Source organism: Oncorhynchus mykiss, chromosome 5 (assembly GCF_057628025.1).
Source record: "Oncorhynchus mykiss isolate SJ-2025 chromosome 5, ASM5762802v1, whole genome shotgun sequence".
NCBI classification, from domain to species: Eukaryota; Metazoa; Chordata; class Actinopteri; order Salmoniformes; family Salmonidae; genus Oncorhynchus; species Oncorhynchus mykiss.
This window is the reverse complement of record NC_143026.1, coordinates 82230382-82247500: the sequence shown is the minus strand read 5'-3', so window position 1 is coordinate 82247500 and position 17119 is coordinate 82230382. Positions and strand designations below refer to the sequence as shown.

The window sequence follows — 17119 nt, the reverse complement described above, 5'->3', positions numbered from 1 at the left end:
GCTCAGATTTGGAACCTGACGAGAGTGAGGATGAAGTTCCTGCAATGAGGACCACCTCGGTCCGAGGATGTAAAGCATGATTCTAGCCCAGTTTTTATTTATTTATTTTATTTAACCTTTATTTAACTAGGCAAGTCCGTTTTCCTTTTCTCCAATTTTATTGTACCGTTTCACGAAGAATTTAATGTAGGTAGTCCATGAATGGCCTCACACTCCAGTACAGTAGGTGGCGGTGTATGCACCTTAAACGAGACGCGATCCGCCAACAAAATCCCAAAGAAGAAGAAGAAGAAGAAGAAGAAGAAGAAGAAAAGTGGGACATCTTCATTTATCCATCATCTTTGGCCTATATCTCTGTAGGGTTGATTTTCAAGAGGAACACACGTCCAGCAGGTAGTAAGCCTGGTGAGAAATACATGTCATTTATCAATAGGCGAACTGACTTCCGCAAAGGTAGCATGTAATTCAGGACAAGCCTGTCCAGTCCCCACCTCGAGAACCCATGTGGGCAGTGGGCTGAAGGCCAAGTCCCCACCCGGTTTTATTGCACAAGTAGAGCAGTGAGTATGATATATAAAAGACGCGCTAAATGATTTGGGATAATGCGGCATATTTACAGCGCTTTTTTTTTGTAGTTATCTCAGGAGGAAGGCGTAGTTTCGGTCTTTACTTCTGTTTTTGTTTCTTTCACTGGAACTGCGCGTTTTCGATCTTTTCACACAGAGAGAAGCAGAAGGGTTGGTGTATATACTTTTTTCTAATTAAAAAACAACACAAATTTGTGAGATTTGAAGGCTTAAGTTTTGCTTTCAGCAGTTTATATTTTTAGTTACATTATCCTCTGCTTCCTGGTTGCTCCCGACTAGAATAATATAGGCGTTTTATGGATATTTTGCCTGCCGATTGTATATTTTCTATAGCAATTGATATGCGATCACATAGTGCCGAATTAAAATTGATGATTACAATCTACCATCGCCATTTCACTATTGCCAATGTCATTGAGTAGGATATACAGTGCAAACTAAAGAGAATATGATTAGGAGCAAAACTTTTATTTCCTGTATGAGATGTGATGACAGACCCCAAAAGATCTTTGTCACTAAAGATGCCGCAAAAATTATTATTGTCACATTCAAATCAGTGTCCGACTAGTCTGCATATGTCCAGTGGTGGAACAAGTACCCAACTGTGATACTTAAGTAAAAGTATAGAAAATGACTCAAGTAAAATACTCTTGAGTAAAAGTCTAAAAGTGTTGCTAAAATTGCTAAATTGCTAAAATATACCTAAGTATCAAAAGTAGAAGTATAAATACTTTTTTATTCCTTATATTAAGCAAACCAAACGGCACCATTTACTTGTTTTTTATTTATTTACTGATAGCCATGGGCACACTCCAACACTCAGACATCATTTACAAACAAAGCATGTGTTAAGTGAGTCCGTCAGAACAGAGGCAGTAGGGATGACCAGGGATGTTTGGTTGATAAGTGTGTGAATTAGATTATTTCCCTGTCCTGCTAAGCATTCAAAATGTAATGAGTACTTTTTGGTGCCAGGGAAAATGTATGGAGTAAAAAAGTACCCTATTTTCTTAAGGAATGTATAAGTAGTCAAAAATGTAAATAGTGAAGTACAGATACTTCTTATGTAGTTTTTGGGGGTATTTGAAATAATTTTTACCTAAGTACTTTACACCACTGCATATGTCAAACATTGCTTTCGTCCGTTCTCCGGCAGACCAGTCATCAGCCATGGCATCTCTCAGCAGCTCTAACACAGCCTTTGCCTTGGAGCTGTACCACACTCTGGGTCAGACCAACACAGGGAATATCTTCATCTCCCCATTCAGTATCAGCTCAGCTCTGGCCATGGTCTACTTAGGGGCTAAAAGAGACACCGCTGCTCAGATGGCAAAGGTAATACACAGAGAAAAACACACTTATATATATATATATATATACACACACACACACACACACACACACACACACCCTTATAGTAGGTAATACACAGAGAAAAACACACTTACACACACACACACACACACACACCCTTATAGTAGGTAACATGAAGCTTTGTACTCATTAGGCCTATTCTCCAGACATCTGATAACGTGACAGGATGTGTGTCTATATGTAGAAGACAAACTGATTAGAGCTGCTCAGCTTGAACTTTAGACTGTAGCACAGCAGTTTATACCTCTGGGAACACACAGCAACATAGTAACCATGGAGAGGGCTATAAACCCACAGGTTACTCCCTTTTCTGCGCCCCAAATCGCACTCTATTCCTTATTTGGTGCGCTACTTTTGACCATAGGGCTTTGGGCCCGGTTTCCCAAAGGCATCTTAAGGCTAACTTCATCATTATAACCATTCTAACAATGAACTTAGCCTTAAGTGGCTTTTGGGAAACTGCCCCTGGTCAAAATAAGTGCACAGTGGAGGAAATAGGTTGCCATTTGGGAAGCACACCCTCAGTCAGTCAGAATCCAAGCAAAGCTGTAAATCCACAGTAGCGTACATGGCATCATGACTGTCTGTTTGTATTTGAAAGGTACTCTGCACTCTTTTACCTTTTATGTACACAGTCCAAGCTTTATTCATTATCATCATCACTATTATCATCAATGTCATCATTATAATCATCTTTCTTCTCTCTGAATCTTCCCCAGGCTCTGTCATTCAACTTCACCAAAGACATTCACACAGATTTCCAGACACTCAATGCAGATATCAACTCTCCCTCTGCAACGTACATCCTGAAGCTGGCCAACCGTCTGTATGGAGAGAAGACCTGCAACTTCCTGACCGTGAGTTTCACTATAAACTATACTATTTATGCAAGTAACAGTCCCTTTATATGTGTTCTCTTTCATTTTGCTTCAGTATAGCATTGGACAAAATACCTGCAAATCAGACATTTGCTATTATATTATCAATCAATTAATACATTTTTACTATTGATTTTAAACTGGATGGTTTGAGCCCTGTTTGCTGATTGTCTGACAGCTGTGGTATTTCAGACCAGTTATGACAACACATGTATTTTTACAGCTCTAATTACATTGGTAACCAGTTTATAATAGTAATATGGAACCTCAGGGGATTTGTGGTATATGGCCAATATACCACGGCAAGGGAGGTATCCAGGCACTTAGCGTTGTGCATAAGAACAGCCCTTAGCCGTGATATATTGGCCATATAACCCCCCCTCGGGTTTTAATGCTTAATTATACATCTGCATACATGAGGCTAGTTAATCTTATGGAACTGTTTCACTTTGCCATAGGAGTTCTTAGAATCCACCCAGACATTCTACTAATCTATACAATCTTATGACATTTACAGGCATACAGGGGTAATAATGACATACCCAACGTTCTCTAGTAACACTAGTCCTGTGTGAAAATGGTTTTATTGAGACGGACTGTGCTATTACTGTCTGCTGTCTGAGAATCCACCCAGACGTTATACTGTACTTCTCTTTACTTTTATTGATCTGTTTCACTCTGATGTAGGAGTTCTTAGAATCCACCCAGACATTCTACTAATCTATACAATCTTATGACATTTACAGGCATACAGGGGTAATAATGACATACCCAACGTTCTCTAGTAACACTAGTCCTGTGTGAAAATGGTTTTATTGAGACGGACTGTGCTATTACTGTCTGCTGTCTGAGAATCCACCCAGACGTTATACTGTACTTCTCTTTACTTTTATTGATCTGTTTCACTCTGATGTAGGAGTTCTTAGAATCCACCCAGACGTTATACTGTACTTCTCTTTACTTTTATTGATCTGTTTCACTCTGATGTAGGAGTTCTTAGAATCCACCCAGACGTTATACTGTACTTCTCTTTACTTTTATTGATCTGTTTCACTCTGATGTAGGAGTTCTGAGAATCCACCCAGACGTTATACTGTACTTCTCTTTACTTTTATTGATCTGTTTCACTCTGATGTAGGAGTTCTGAGAATCCACCCAGACGTTATACTGTACTTCTCTTTACTTTTATTGATCTGTTTCACTCTGATGTAGGAGTTCTTAGAATCCACCCAGACGTTATACTGTACTTCTCTTTACTTTTATTGATCTGTTTCACTCTGATGTAGGAGTTCTTAGAATCCACCCAGACGTTATACTGTACTTCTCTTTACTTTTATTGATCTGTTTCACTCTGATGTAGGAGTTCTTAGAATCCACCCAGACGTTATACTGTACTTCTCTTTACTTTTATTGATCTGTTTCACTCTGATGTAGGAGTTCTTAGAATCCACCCAGACGTTATACTGTACTTCTCTTTACTTTTATTGATCTGTTTCACTCTGATGTAGGAGTTCTGAGAATCCACCCAGACGTTATACTGTACTTCTCTTTACTTTTATTGATCTGTTTCACTCTGATGTAGGAGTTCTTAGAATCCACCCAGACGTTATACTGTACTTCTCTTTACTTTTATTGATCTGTTTCACTCTGATGTAGGAGTTCTGAGAATCCACCCAGACGTTATACTGTACTTCTCTTTACTTTTATTGATCTGTTTCACTCTGATGTAGGAGTTCTTAGAATCCACCCAGACGTTATACTGTACTTCTCTTTACTTTTATTGATCTGTTTCACTCTGATGTAGGAGTTCTGAGAATCCACCCAGACGTTATACTGTACTTCTCTTTACTTTTATTGATCTGTTTCACTCTGATGTAGGAGTTCTTAGAATCCACCCAGACGTTATACTGTACTTCTCTTTACTTTTATTGATCTGTTTCACTCTGATGTAGGAGTTCTTAGAATCCACCCAGACGTTATACTGTACTTCTCTTTACTTTTATTGATCTGTTTCACTCTGATGTAGGAGTTCTGAGAATCCACCCAGACGTTATACTGTACTTCTCTTTACTTTTATTGATCTGTTTCACTCTGATGTAGGAGTTCTGAGAATCCACCCAGACGTTATACTGTACTTCTCTTTACTTTTATTGATCTGTTTCACTCTGATGTAGGAGTTCTGAGAATCCACCCAGACGTTATACTGTACTTCTCTTTACTTTTATTGATCTGTTTCACTCTGATGTAGGAGTTCTGAGAATCCACCCAGACGTTATACTGTACTTCTCTTTACTTTTATTGATCTGTTTCACTCTGATGTAGGAGTTCTTAGAATCCACCCAGACGTTATACTGTACTTCTCTTTACTTTTATTGATCTGTTTCACTCTGATGTAGGAGTTCTTAGAATCCACCCAGACGTTATACTGTACTTCTCTTTACTTTTATTGATCTGTTTCACTCTGATGTAGGAGTTCTGAGAATCCACCCAGACGTTATACTGTACTTCTCTTTACTTTTATTGATCTGTTTCACTCTGATGTAGGAGTTCTTAGAATCCACCCAGACGTTATACTGTACTTCTCTTTACTTTTATTGATCTGTTTCACTCTGATGTAGGAGTTCTTAGAATCCACCCAGACGTTATACTGTACTTCTCTTTACTTTTATTGATCTGTTTCACTCTGATGTAGGAGTTCTTAGAATCCACCCAGACGTTATACTGTACTTCTCTTTACTTTTATTGATCTGTTTCACTCTGATGTAGGAGTTCTGAGAATCCACCCAGACGTTATACTGTACTTCTCTTTACTTTTATTGATCTGTTTCACTCTGATGTAGGAGTTCTGAGAATCCACCCAGACGTTATACTGTACTTCTCTTTACTTTTATTGATCTGTTTCACTCTGATGTAGGAGTTCTTAGAATCCACCCAGACGTTATACTGTACTTCTCTTTACTTTTATTGATCTGTTTCACTCTGATGTAGGAGTTCTTAGAATCCACCCAGACGTTATACTGTACTTCTCTTTACTTTTATTGATCTGTTTCACTCTGATGTAGGAGTTCTGAGAATCCACCCAGACGTTATACTGTACTTCTCTTTACTTTTATTGATCTGTTTCACTCTGATGTAGGAGTTCTGAGAATCCACCCAGACGTTATACTGTACTTCTCTTTACTTTTATTGATCTGTTTCACTCTGATGTAGGAGTTCTGAGAATCCACCCAGACGTTATACTGTACTTCTCTTTACTTTTATTGATCTGTTTCACTCTGATGTAGGAGTTCTTAGAATCCACCCAGACGTTATACTGTACTTCTCTTTACTTTTATTGATCTGTTTCACTCTGATGTAGGAGTTCTGAGAATCCACCCAGACGTTATACTGTACTTCTCTTTACTTTTATTGATCTGTTTCACTCTGATGTAGGAGTTCTTAGAATCCACCCAGACGTTATACTGTACTTCTCTTTACTTTTATTGATCTGTTTCACTCTGATGTAGGAGTTCTTAGAATCCACCCAGACGTTATACTGTACTTCTCTTTACTTTTATTGATCTGTTTCACTCTGATGTAGGAGTTCTGAGAATCCACCCAGACGTTATACTGTACTTCTCTTTACTTTTATTGATCTGTTTCACTCTGATGTAGGAGTTCTGAGAATCCACCCAGACGTTATACTGTACTTCTCTTTACTTTTATTGATCTGTTTCACTCTGATGTAGGAGTTCTGAGAATCCACCCAGACGTTATACTGTACTTCTCTTTACTTTTATTGATCTGTTTCACTCTGATGTAGGAGTTCTGAGAATCCACCCAGACGTTATACTGTACTTCTCTTTACTTTTATTGATCTGTTTCACTCTGATGTAGGAGTTCTGAGAATCCACCCAGACGTTATACTGTACTTCTCTTTACTTTTATTGATCTGTTTCACTCTGATGTAGGAGTTCTTAGAATCCACCCAGACGTTATACTGTACTTCTCTTTACTTTTATTGATCTGTTTCACTCTGATGTAGGAGTTCTTAGAATCCACCCAGACGTTATACTGTACTTCTCTTTACTTTTATTGATCTGTTTCACTCTGATGTAGGAGTTCTTAGAATCCACCCAGACGTTATACTGTACTTCTCTTTACTTTTATTGATCTGTTTCACTCTGATGTAGGAGTTCTGAGAATCCACCCAGACGTTATACTGTACTTCTCTTTACTTTTATTGATCTGTTTCACTCTGATGTAGGAGTTCTGAGAATCCACCCAGACGTTATACTGTACTTCTCTTTACTTTTATTGATCTGTTTCACTCTGATGTAGGAGTTCTTAGAATCCACCCAGACGTTATACTGTACTTCTCTTTACTTTTATTGATCTGTTTCACTCTGATGTAGGAGTTCTGAGAATCCACCCAGACGTTATACTGTACTTCTCTTTACTTTTATTGATCTGTTTCACTCTGATGTAGGAGTTCTGAGAATCCACCCAGACGTTATACTGTACTTCTCTTTACTTTTATTGATCTGTTTCACTCTGATGTAGGAGTTCTGAGAATCCACCCAGACGTTATACTGTACTTCTCTTTACTTTTATTGATCTGTTTCACTCTGATGTAGGAGTTCTGAGAATCCACCCAGACGTTATACTGTACTTCTCTTTACTTTTATTGATCTGTTTCACTCTGATGTAGGAGTTCTTAGAATCCACCCAGACGTTATACTGTACTTCTCTTTACTTTTATTGATCTGTTTCACTCTGATGTAGGAGTTCTTAGAATCCACCCAGACGTTATACTGTACTTCTCTTTACTTTTATTGATCTGTTTCACTCTGATGTAGGAGTTCTTAGAATCCACCCAGACGTTATACTGTACTTCTCTTTACTTTTATTGATCTGTTTCACTCTGATGTAGGAGTTCTGAGAATCCACCCAGACGTTATACTGTACTTCTCTTTACTTTTATTGATCTGTTTCACTCTGATGTAGGAGTTCTGAGAATCCACCCAGACGTTATACTGTACTTCTCTTTACTTTTATTGATCTGTTTCACTCTGATGTAGGAGTTCTTAGAATCCACCCAGACGTTATACTGTACTTCTCTTTACTTTTATTGATCTGTTTCACTCTGATGTAGGAGTTCTGAGAATCCACCCAGACGTTATACTGTACTTCTCTTTACTTTTATTGATCTGTTTCACTCTGATGTAGGAGTTCTGAGAATCCACCCAGACGTTATACTGTACTTCTCTTTACTTTTATTGATCTGTTTCACTCTGATGTAGGAGTTCTGAGAATCCACCCAGACGTTATACTGTACTTCTCTTTACTTTTATTGATCTGTTTCACTCTGATGTAGGAGTTCTGAGAATCCACCCAGACGTTATACTGTACTTCTCTTTACTTTTATTGATCTGTTTCACTCTGATGTAGGAGTTCTTAGAATCCACCCAGACGTTATACTGTACTTCTCTTTACTTTTATTGATCTGTTTCACTCTGATGTAGGAGTTCTTAGAATCCACCCAGACGTTATACTGTACTTCTCTTTACTTTTATTGATCTGTTTCACTCTGATGTAGGAGTTCTTAGAATCCACCCAGACGTTATACTGTACTTCTCTTTACTTTTATTGATCTGTTTCACTCTGATGTAGGAGTTCTGAGAATCCACCCAGACGTTATACTGTACTTCTCTTTACTTTTATTGATCTGTTTCACTCTGATGTAGGAGTTCTGAGAATCCACCCAGACGTTATACTGTACTTCTCTTTACTTTTATTGATCTGTTTCACTCTGATGTAGGAGTTCTTAGAATCCACCCAGACGTTATACTGTACTTCTCTTTACTTTTATTGATCTGTTTCACTCTGATGTAGGAGTTCTGAGAATCCACCCAGACGTTATACTGTACTTCTCTTTACTTTTATTGATCTGTTTCACTCTGATGTAGGAGTTCTTAGAATCCACCCAGACGTTATACTGTACTTCTCTTTACTTTTATTGATCTGTTTCACTCTGATGTAGGAGTTCTTAGAATCCACCCAGACGTTATACTGTACTTCTCTTTACTTTTATTGATCTGTTTCACTCTGATGTAGGAGTTCTGAGAATCCACCCAGACGTTATACTGTACTTCTCTTTACTTTTATTGATCTGTTTCACTCTGATGTAGGAGTTCTTAGAATCCACCCAGACGTTATACTGTACTTCTCTTTACTTTTATTGATCTGTTTCACTCTGATGTAGGAGTTCTGAGAATCCACCCAGACGTTATACTGTACTTCTCTTTACTTTTATTGATCTGTTTCACTCTGATGTAGGAGTTCTTAGAATCCACCCAGACGTTATACTGTACTTCTCTTTACTTTTATTGATCTGTTTCACTCTGATGTAGGAGTTCTGAGAATCCACCCAGACGTTATACTGTACTTCTCTTTACTTTTATTGATCTGTTTCACTCTGATGTAGGAGTTCTTAGAATCCACCCAGACGTTATACTGTACTTCTCTTTACTTTTATTGATCTGTTTCACTCTGATGTAGGAGTTCTGAGAATCCACCCAGACGTTATACTGTACTTCTCTTTACTTTTATTGATCTGTTTCACTCTGATGTAGGAGTTCTGAGAATCCACCCAGACGTTATACTGTACTTCTCTTTACTTTTATTGATCTGTTTCACTCTGATGTAGGAGTTCTTAGAATCCACCCAGACGTTATACTGTACTTCTCTTTACTTTTATTGATCTGTTTCACTCTGATGTAGGAGTTCTGAGAATCCACCCAGACGTTATACTGTACTTCTCTTTACTTTTATTGATCTGTTTCACTCTGATGTAGGAGTTCTGAGAATCCACCCAGACGTTATACTGTACTTCTCTTTACTTTTATTGATCTGTTTCACTCTGATGTAGGAGTTCTGAGAATCCACCCAGACGTTATACTGTACTTCTCTTTACTTTTATTGATCTGTTTCACTCTGATGTAGGAGTTCTGAGAATCCACCCAGACGTTATACTGTACTTCTCTTTACTTTTATTGATCTGTTTCACTCTGATGTAGGAGTTCTGAGAATCCACCCAGACGTTATACTGTACTTCTCTTTACTTTTATTGATCTGTTTCACTCTGATGTAGGAGTTCTGAGAATCCACCCAGACGTTATACTGTACTTCTCTTTACTTTTATTGATCTGTTTCACTCTGATGTAGGAGTTCTTAGAATCCACCCAGACGTTATACTGTACTTCTCTTTACTTTTATTGATCTGTTTCACTCTGATGTAGGAGTTCTGAGAATCCACCCAGACGTTATACTGTACTTCTCTTTACTTTTATTGATCTGTTTCACTCTGATGTAGGAGTTCTTAGAATCCACCCAGACGTTATACTGTACTTCTCTTTACTTTTATTGATCTGTTTCACTCTGATGTAGGAGTTCTTAGAATCCACCCAGACGTTATACTGTACTTCTCTTTACTTTTATTGATCTGTTTCACTCTGATGTAGGAGTTCTGAGAATCCACCCAGACGTTATACTGTACTTCTCTTTACTTTTATTGATCTGTTTCACTCTGATGTAGGAGTTCTTAGAATCCACCCAGACGTTATACTGTACTTCTCTTTACTTTTATTGATCTGTTTCACTCTGATGTAGGAGTTCTGAGAATCCACCCAGACGTTATACTGTACTTCTCTTTACTTTTATTGATCTGTTTCACTCTGATGTAGGAGTTCTGAGAATCCACCCAGACGTTATACTGTACTTCTCTTTACTTTTATTGATCTGTTTCACTCTGATGTAGGAGTTCTGAGAATCCACCCAGACGTTATACTGTACTTCTCTTTACTTTTATTGATCTGTTTCACTCTGATGTAGGAGTTCTTAGAATCCACCCAGACGTTATACTGTACTTCTCTTTACTTTTATTGATCTGTTTCACTCTGATGTAGGAGTTCTGAGAATCCACCCAGACGTTATACTGTACTTCTCTTTACTTTTATTGATCTGTTTCACTCTGATGTAGGAGTTCTTAGAATCCACCCAGACGTTATACTGTACTTCTCTTTACTTTTATTGATCTGTTTCACTCTGATGTAGGAGTTCTTAGAATCCACCCAGACGTTATACTGTACTTCTCTTTACTTTTATTGATCTGTTTCACTCTGATGTAGGAGTTCTGAGAATCCACCCAGACGTTATACTGTACTTCTCTTTACTTTTATTGATCTGTTTCACTCTGATGTAGGAGTTCTGAGAATCCACCCAGACGTTATACTGTACTTCTCTTTACTTTTATTGATCTGTTTCACTCTGATGTAGGAGTTCTTAGAATCCACCCAGACGTTATACTGTACTTCTCTTTACTTTTATTGATCTGTTTCACTCTGATGTAGGAGTTCTTAGAATCCACCCAGACGTTATACTGTACTTCTCTTTACTTTTATTGATCTGTTTCACTCTGATGTAGGAGTTCTGAGAATCCACCCAGACGTTATACTGTACTTCTCTTTACTTTTATTGATCTGTTTCACTCTGATGTAGGAGTTCTTAGAATCCACCCAGACGTTATACTGTACTTCTCTTTACTTTTATTGATCTGTTTCACTCTGATGTAGGAGTTCTTAGAATCCACCCAGACGTTATACTGTACTTCTCTTTACTTTTATTGATCTGTTTCACTCTGATGTAGGAGTTCTGAGAATCCACCCAGACGTTATACTGTACTTCTCTTTACTTTTATTGATCTGTTTCACTCTGATGTAGGAGTTCTGAGAATCCACCCAGACGTTATACTGTACTTCTCTTTACTTTTATTGATCTGTTTCACTCTGATGTAGGAGTTCTTAGAATCCACCCAGACGTTATACTGTACTTCTCTTTACTTTTATTGATCTGTTTCACTCTGATGTAGGAGTTCTTAGAATCCACCCAGACGTTATACTGTACTTCTCTTTACTTTTATTGATCTGTTTCACTCTGATGTAGGAGTTCTTAGAATCCACCCAGACGTTATACTGTACTTCTCTTTACTTTTATTGATCTGTTTCACTCTGATGTAGGAGTTCTGAGAATCCACCCAGACGTTATACTGTACTTCTCTTTACTTTTATTGATCTGTTTCACTCTGATGTAGGAGTTCTGAGAATCCACCCAGACGTTATACTGTACTTCTCTTTACTTTTATTGATCTGTTTCACTCTGATGTAGGAGTTCTTAGAATCCACCCAGACGTTATACTGTACTTCTCTTTACTTTTATTGATCTGTTTCACTCTGATGTAGGAGTTTTGAGAATCCACCCAGACGTTATACTGTACTTCTCTTTACTTTTATTGATCTGTTTCACTCTGATGTAGGAGTTCTTAGAATCCACCCAGACGTTATACTGTACTTCTCTTTACTTTTATTGATCTGTTTCACTCTGATGTAGGAGTTCTGAGAATCCACCCAGACGTTATACTGTACTTCTCTTTACTTTTATTGATCTGTTTCACTCTGATGTAGGAGTTCTTAGAATCCACCCAGACGTTATACTGTACTTCTCTTTACTTTTATTGATCTGTTTCACTCTGATGTAGGAGTTCTTAGAATCCACCCAGACGTTATACTGTACTTCTCTTTACTTTTATTGATCTGTTTCACTCTGATGTAGGAGTTCTTAGAATCCACCCAGACGTTATACTGTACTTCTCTTTACTTTTATTGATCTGTTTCACTCTGATGTAGGAGTTCTGAGAATCCACCCAGACGTTATACTGTACTTCTCTTTACTTTTATTGATCTGTTTCACTCTGATGTAGGAGTTCTGAGAATCCACCCAGACGTTATACTGTACTTCTCTTTACTTTTATTGATCTGTTTCACTCTGATGTAGGAGTTCTGAGAATCCACCCAGACGTTATACTGTACTTCTCTTTACTTTTATTGATCTGTTTCACTCTGATGTAGGAGTTCTGAGAATCCACCCAGACGTTATACTGTACTTCTCTTTACTTTTATTGATCTGTTTCACTCTGATGTAGGAGTTCTTAGAATCCACCCAGACGTTATACTGTACTTCTCTTTACTTTTATTGATCTGTTTCACTCTGATGTAGGAGTTCTTAGAATCCACCCAGACGTTATACTGTACTTCTCTTTACTTTTATTGATCTGTTTCACTCTGATGTAGGAGTTCTTAGAATCCACCCAGACGTTATACTGTACTTCTCTTTACTTTTATTGATCTGTTTCACTCTGATGTAGGAGTTCTTAGAATCCACCCAGACGTTATACTGTACTTCTCTTTACTTTTATTGATCTGTTTCACTCTGATGTAGGAGTTCTGAGAATCCACCCAGACGTTATACTGTACTTCTCTTTACTTTTATTGATCTGTTTCACTCTGATGTAGGAGTTCTGAGAATCCACCCAGACGTTATACTGTACTTCTCTTTACTTTTATTGATCTGTTTCACTCTGATGTAGGAGTTCTTAGAATCCACCCAGACGTTATACTGTACTTCTCTTTACTTTTATTGATCTGTTTCACTCTGATGTAGGAGTTCTGAGAATCCACCCAGACGTTATACTGTACTTCTCTTTACTTTTATTGATCTGTTTCACTCTGATGTAGGAGTTCTGAGAATCCACCCAGACGTTATACTGTACTTCTCTTTACTTTTATTGATCTGTTTCACTCTGATGTAGGAGTTCTTAGAATCCACCCAGACGTTATACTGTACTTCTCTTTACTTTTATTGATCTGTTTCACTCTGATGTAGGAGTTCTGAGAATCCACCCAGACGTTATACTGTACTTCTCTTTACTTTTATTGATCTGTTTCACTCTGATGTAGGAGTTCTTAGAATCCACCCAGACGTTATACTGTACTTCTCTTTACTTTTATTGATCTGTTTCACTCTGATGTAGGAGTTCTTAGAATCCACCCAGACGTTATACTGTACTTCTCTTTACTTTTATTGATCTGTTTCACTCTGATGTAGGAGTTCTTAGAATCCACCCAGACGTTATACTGTACTTCTCTTTACTTTTATTGATCTGTTTCACTCTGATGTAGGAGTTCTTAGAATCCACCCAGACGTTATACTGTACTTCTCTTTACTTTTATTGATCTGTTTCACTCTGATGTAGGAGTTCTGAGAATCCACCCAGACGTTATACTGTACTTCTCTTTACTTTTATTGATCTGTTTCACTCTGATGTAGGAGTTCTGAGAATCCACCCAGACGTTATACTGTACTTCTCTTTACTTTTATTGATCTGTTTCACTCTGATGTAGGAGTTCTGAGAATCCACCCAGACGTTATACTGTACTTCTCTTTACTTTTATTGATCTGTTTCACTCTGATGTAGGAGTTCTGAGAATCCACCCAGACGTTATACTGTACTTCTCTTTACTTTTATTGATCTGTTTCACTCTGATGTAGGAGTTCTTAGAATCCACCCAGACGTTATACTGTACTTCTCTTTACTTTTATTGATCTGTTTCACTCTGATGTAGGAGTTCTGAGAATCCACCCAGACGTTATACTGTACTTCTCTTTACTTTTATTGATCTGTTTCACTCTGATGTAGGAGTTCTGAGAATCCACCCAGACGTTATACTGTACTTCTCTTTACTTTTATTGATCTGTTTCACTCTGATGTAGGAGTTCTTAGAATCCACCCAGAAGTTCTACCGTGCAGATATGAAGGCAGTGGACTTCCTCGGAGCAGCAGAGGAGACCAGAGGACAGATCAACAGCTGGGTGGAGCAGCAGACGGAAAGTATCATAATTTACTATATCAATCAGTTAACCAATCACATGTATTATCCCAGCTGGGGAATGTGTAGTGCAATACATTGGGAGGGACACCAAAAATAAAACAACATACACTTAACACACACATTAGATTAAAAAACAGCAACTATCAGATCTGTAACCAGGATCAGCTAACATGGAACTGAACATGTGATGAATAAATCTGTCTATGCCTACCGACAGCATTAAAGCCAGATGGGACCTCTGGTTTCAGAGCTGCTTTGGGTTTAGTTTGTTTAAGTGTGTGTGTGTGTGTGAACGTGTGTGCGTTTACAGATAAAATCAAAGATCTGCTGAAGCAAGGGACAGTCAGTGGTTTGACAAGGCTGGCTCTAGTCAATGCCATCTACTTCAAAGGAAACTGGTTGAACAGATTTGACCAGAAAGACACCAAAGAGATGACCTTCAAAATAAACCAGGTGGATATTGGCAGTAATATTTAGATAGATATTTATGCTCAGTAATGGAATTATAATATAATGATTTACTATATAATAGGATTATATACTAAACTGCTAGAAGATATGGTGCTATTTAAAACCAAAGGGTTCAATGGTTTGCTTCACATGGGCCTTTTTTTTAGCAGTGGTACAGGCACAAGTTTGACACATTTATGCGTCATCCAAGAGACCAAACAAACGTTCAAGTTATACTGTATAGGCCTATTGGGAGTTATATGGTTCAGATGAACTCATTCTCCTTGTCTATAATAATCTGTTTTTTTCAGAGTGAGAGCAAGCCAGTTCAGATGATGCACCAGATAAAGAAGTTCCCCTTTAACTATGTCCCAGACTATAACCTCCAGATCGTGGAGCTTCCCTATGTGGACGAGGAGCTCAGTATGTTTGTCCTGCTGCCTGAGGAGGCCACTGACAGATCTGATCCTCTAGTGAAGGTATACTGTACACAGCCTCCTATAACTGCATAGTTGATTGATGCCTTTCACACCAGCGACCAGGTTTCCCTTCCCTGTCCCTCTGTTCGATACACTACAAGACACTGGTTTCCTTACCCTGTAAGCAGCCGATTGACAAGGTATGACAGCAATCCATGCTTTGGTTTTGTATCCAAATGCTAACGCTTTAGAATATGTGGCCCAAAACCAATGCAAGTCAGCATTTTTTGCGCATCATTTGCCACTAGGTGGTATACTTGGGTCAAGCCTGGGTAGGCTGCTGAAAACACGACTACAGTATAATTTATCATCTGATGTATGGAGTGTTGTCAATGCTACTTATTCTATATAGTGACTGTGTTTTAACTGTGTTTCAAAGCTACTCTTTTTCACTATACTGACTATGCTTTAACTCTGTGTACCATTTAGCTGGAGAGCGAGCTGACCATGGAGAAACTGGACGAGTGGACCACCAGGTCCAACATGGACACGGGCACGGACATCATAGTTTATCTGCCCAAGTTCAAACTGGAGGAGGACTACGAGCTGAATGATCCCCTGGTCCAGATGGGCATGAAGGATGTGTTCGTCGGGGGCATGGCCGACCTGTCTGGGATGAATGGGAAGGGGGGGCTCTTCCTGTCTACAGTGGCCCATAAGGCCTTTGTGGAGGTGAACGAGGAGGGGACAGAGGCTGCAGCCGCCACTGCTGGGATGATAGCGTTCTGTATGTTCCGAGAGGAACACTTCACGGCTGATCACCCCTTCCTCTTCTTCATCAGGCACAATAAGACTAAAAGCATCCTCTTCCTTGGGAGGTTCTCCTCTCCTCAGTAGAATAGTAGTTAAAACTACTAGAGAGGATTTAACATCATTTACAACAATTATTTGACAGGGGCATTTAACATGAATTAACATTTCTGTAAATGTGCCAGATTTAGCCAGGTAGCTAGTTCCATTAGCACTTGATTTAATCCACTATAAAACCAAATAAAGGAGAATGTCTAAATGACTTGTCTGTTTGGACAGTATCATTGTGTGTGACCTTAGTTCCCTTAAACATTGTTATGATTCTGAGATTCAACTAAGTGGTCACCACCCTACTTTTTTTCTTTTGGCAGGGGGGTTTAAACAGCTGATAATGGGGGCTGGAGAAATGTAGTAAAGTAAGTAGCCTTGCACAAGCCTTGACTTGTGCGAGCTGGAATGGCTAATAGGATCATGAACCTATCTCCTGTTTCTGTAGCATGAGGCAGCTTGATGTACAAGTACACACCCTGGACCGGACCAATGATCTGTATAAAGCCTGGATTGCTGATGCTGTGTATTGGCCAATGAGAGGCTTTGAAGCCACCGATTGGCCGTATTGACACTCCTCAGAAGAAGCAGTCCTCCATAGGAATTAATGAAATTCTACCGTATTTAATTTAAATGTTTCAAAGACAAGATTTAATACAAGTGTTTTGTTGTTGTGGGGACAGTAACAGAACTTTATAAAATTATACTTTAAGGAAAATGTTGTTTTTAACAATTTTTTTAATTTTTATGTTGTTTAGCTCACATAATATAAACAAGATGCATGAAGG

General features: G+C 38.4%; 1 protein-coding gene across 4 annotated transcripts in view; it reads left to right on the top strand.

The window, feature by feature from the left end:
- The window catches only part of LOC110524656 (leukocyte elastase inhibitor), a 16633-nt gene extending 88 nt beyond the window's left edge, over positions 1–16545 (top strand). Inside the window, exons 1-7 of one of the 4 annotated variants that reach the window (XM_036978531.2) lie at positions 1–405; positions 1744–1922; positions 2681–2818; positions 14486–14603; positions 14915–15057; positions 15366–15533; positions 15963–16545. The exon at positions 1–405 is cut by the window's left edge and continues 88 nt beyond it. In XM_036978531.2, coding sequence (XP_036834426.2) covers positions 198–405; positions 1744–1922; positions 2681–2818; positions 14486–14603; positions 14915–15057; positions 15366–15533; positions 15963–16370 — 1362 coding nt within the window. In that variant the 5' untranslated portion in view covers positions 1–197 and the 3' untranslated portion in view covers positions 16371–16545. Of the gene's footprint in view, positions 738–1743; positions 1923–2680; positions 2819–14485; positions 14604–14914; positions 15058–15365; positions 15534–15962 lie in introns of all 4 variants that reach the window. The other 3 variants (XM_036978534.2, XM_036978533.2, XM_036978532.2) reach the window with 3 other exon arrangements.
- The last annotated feature ends 574 nt before the right edge of the window (positions 16546–17119 follow it).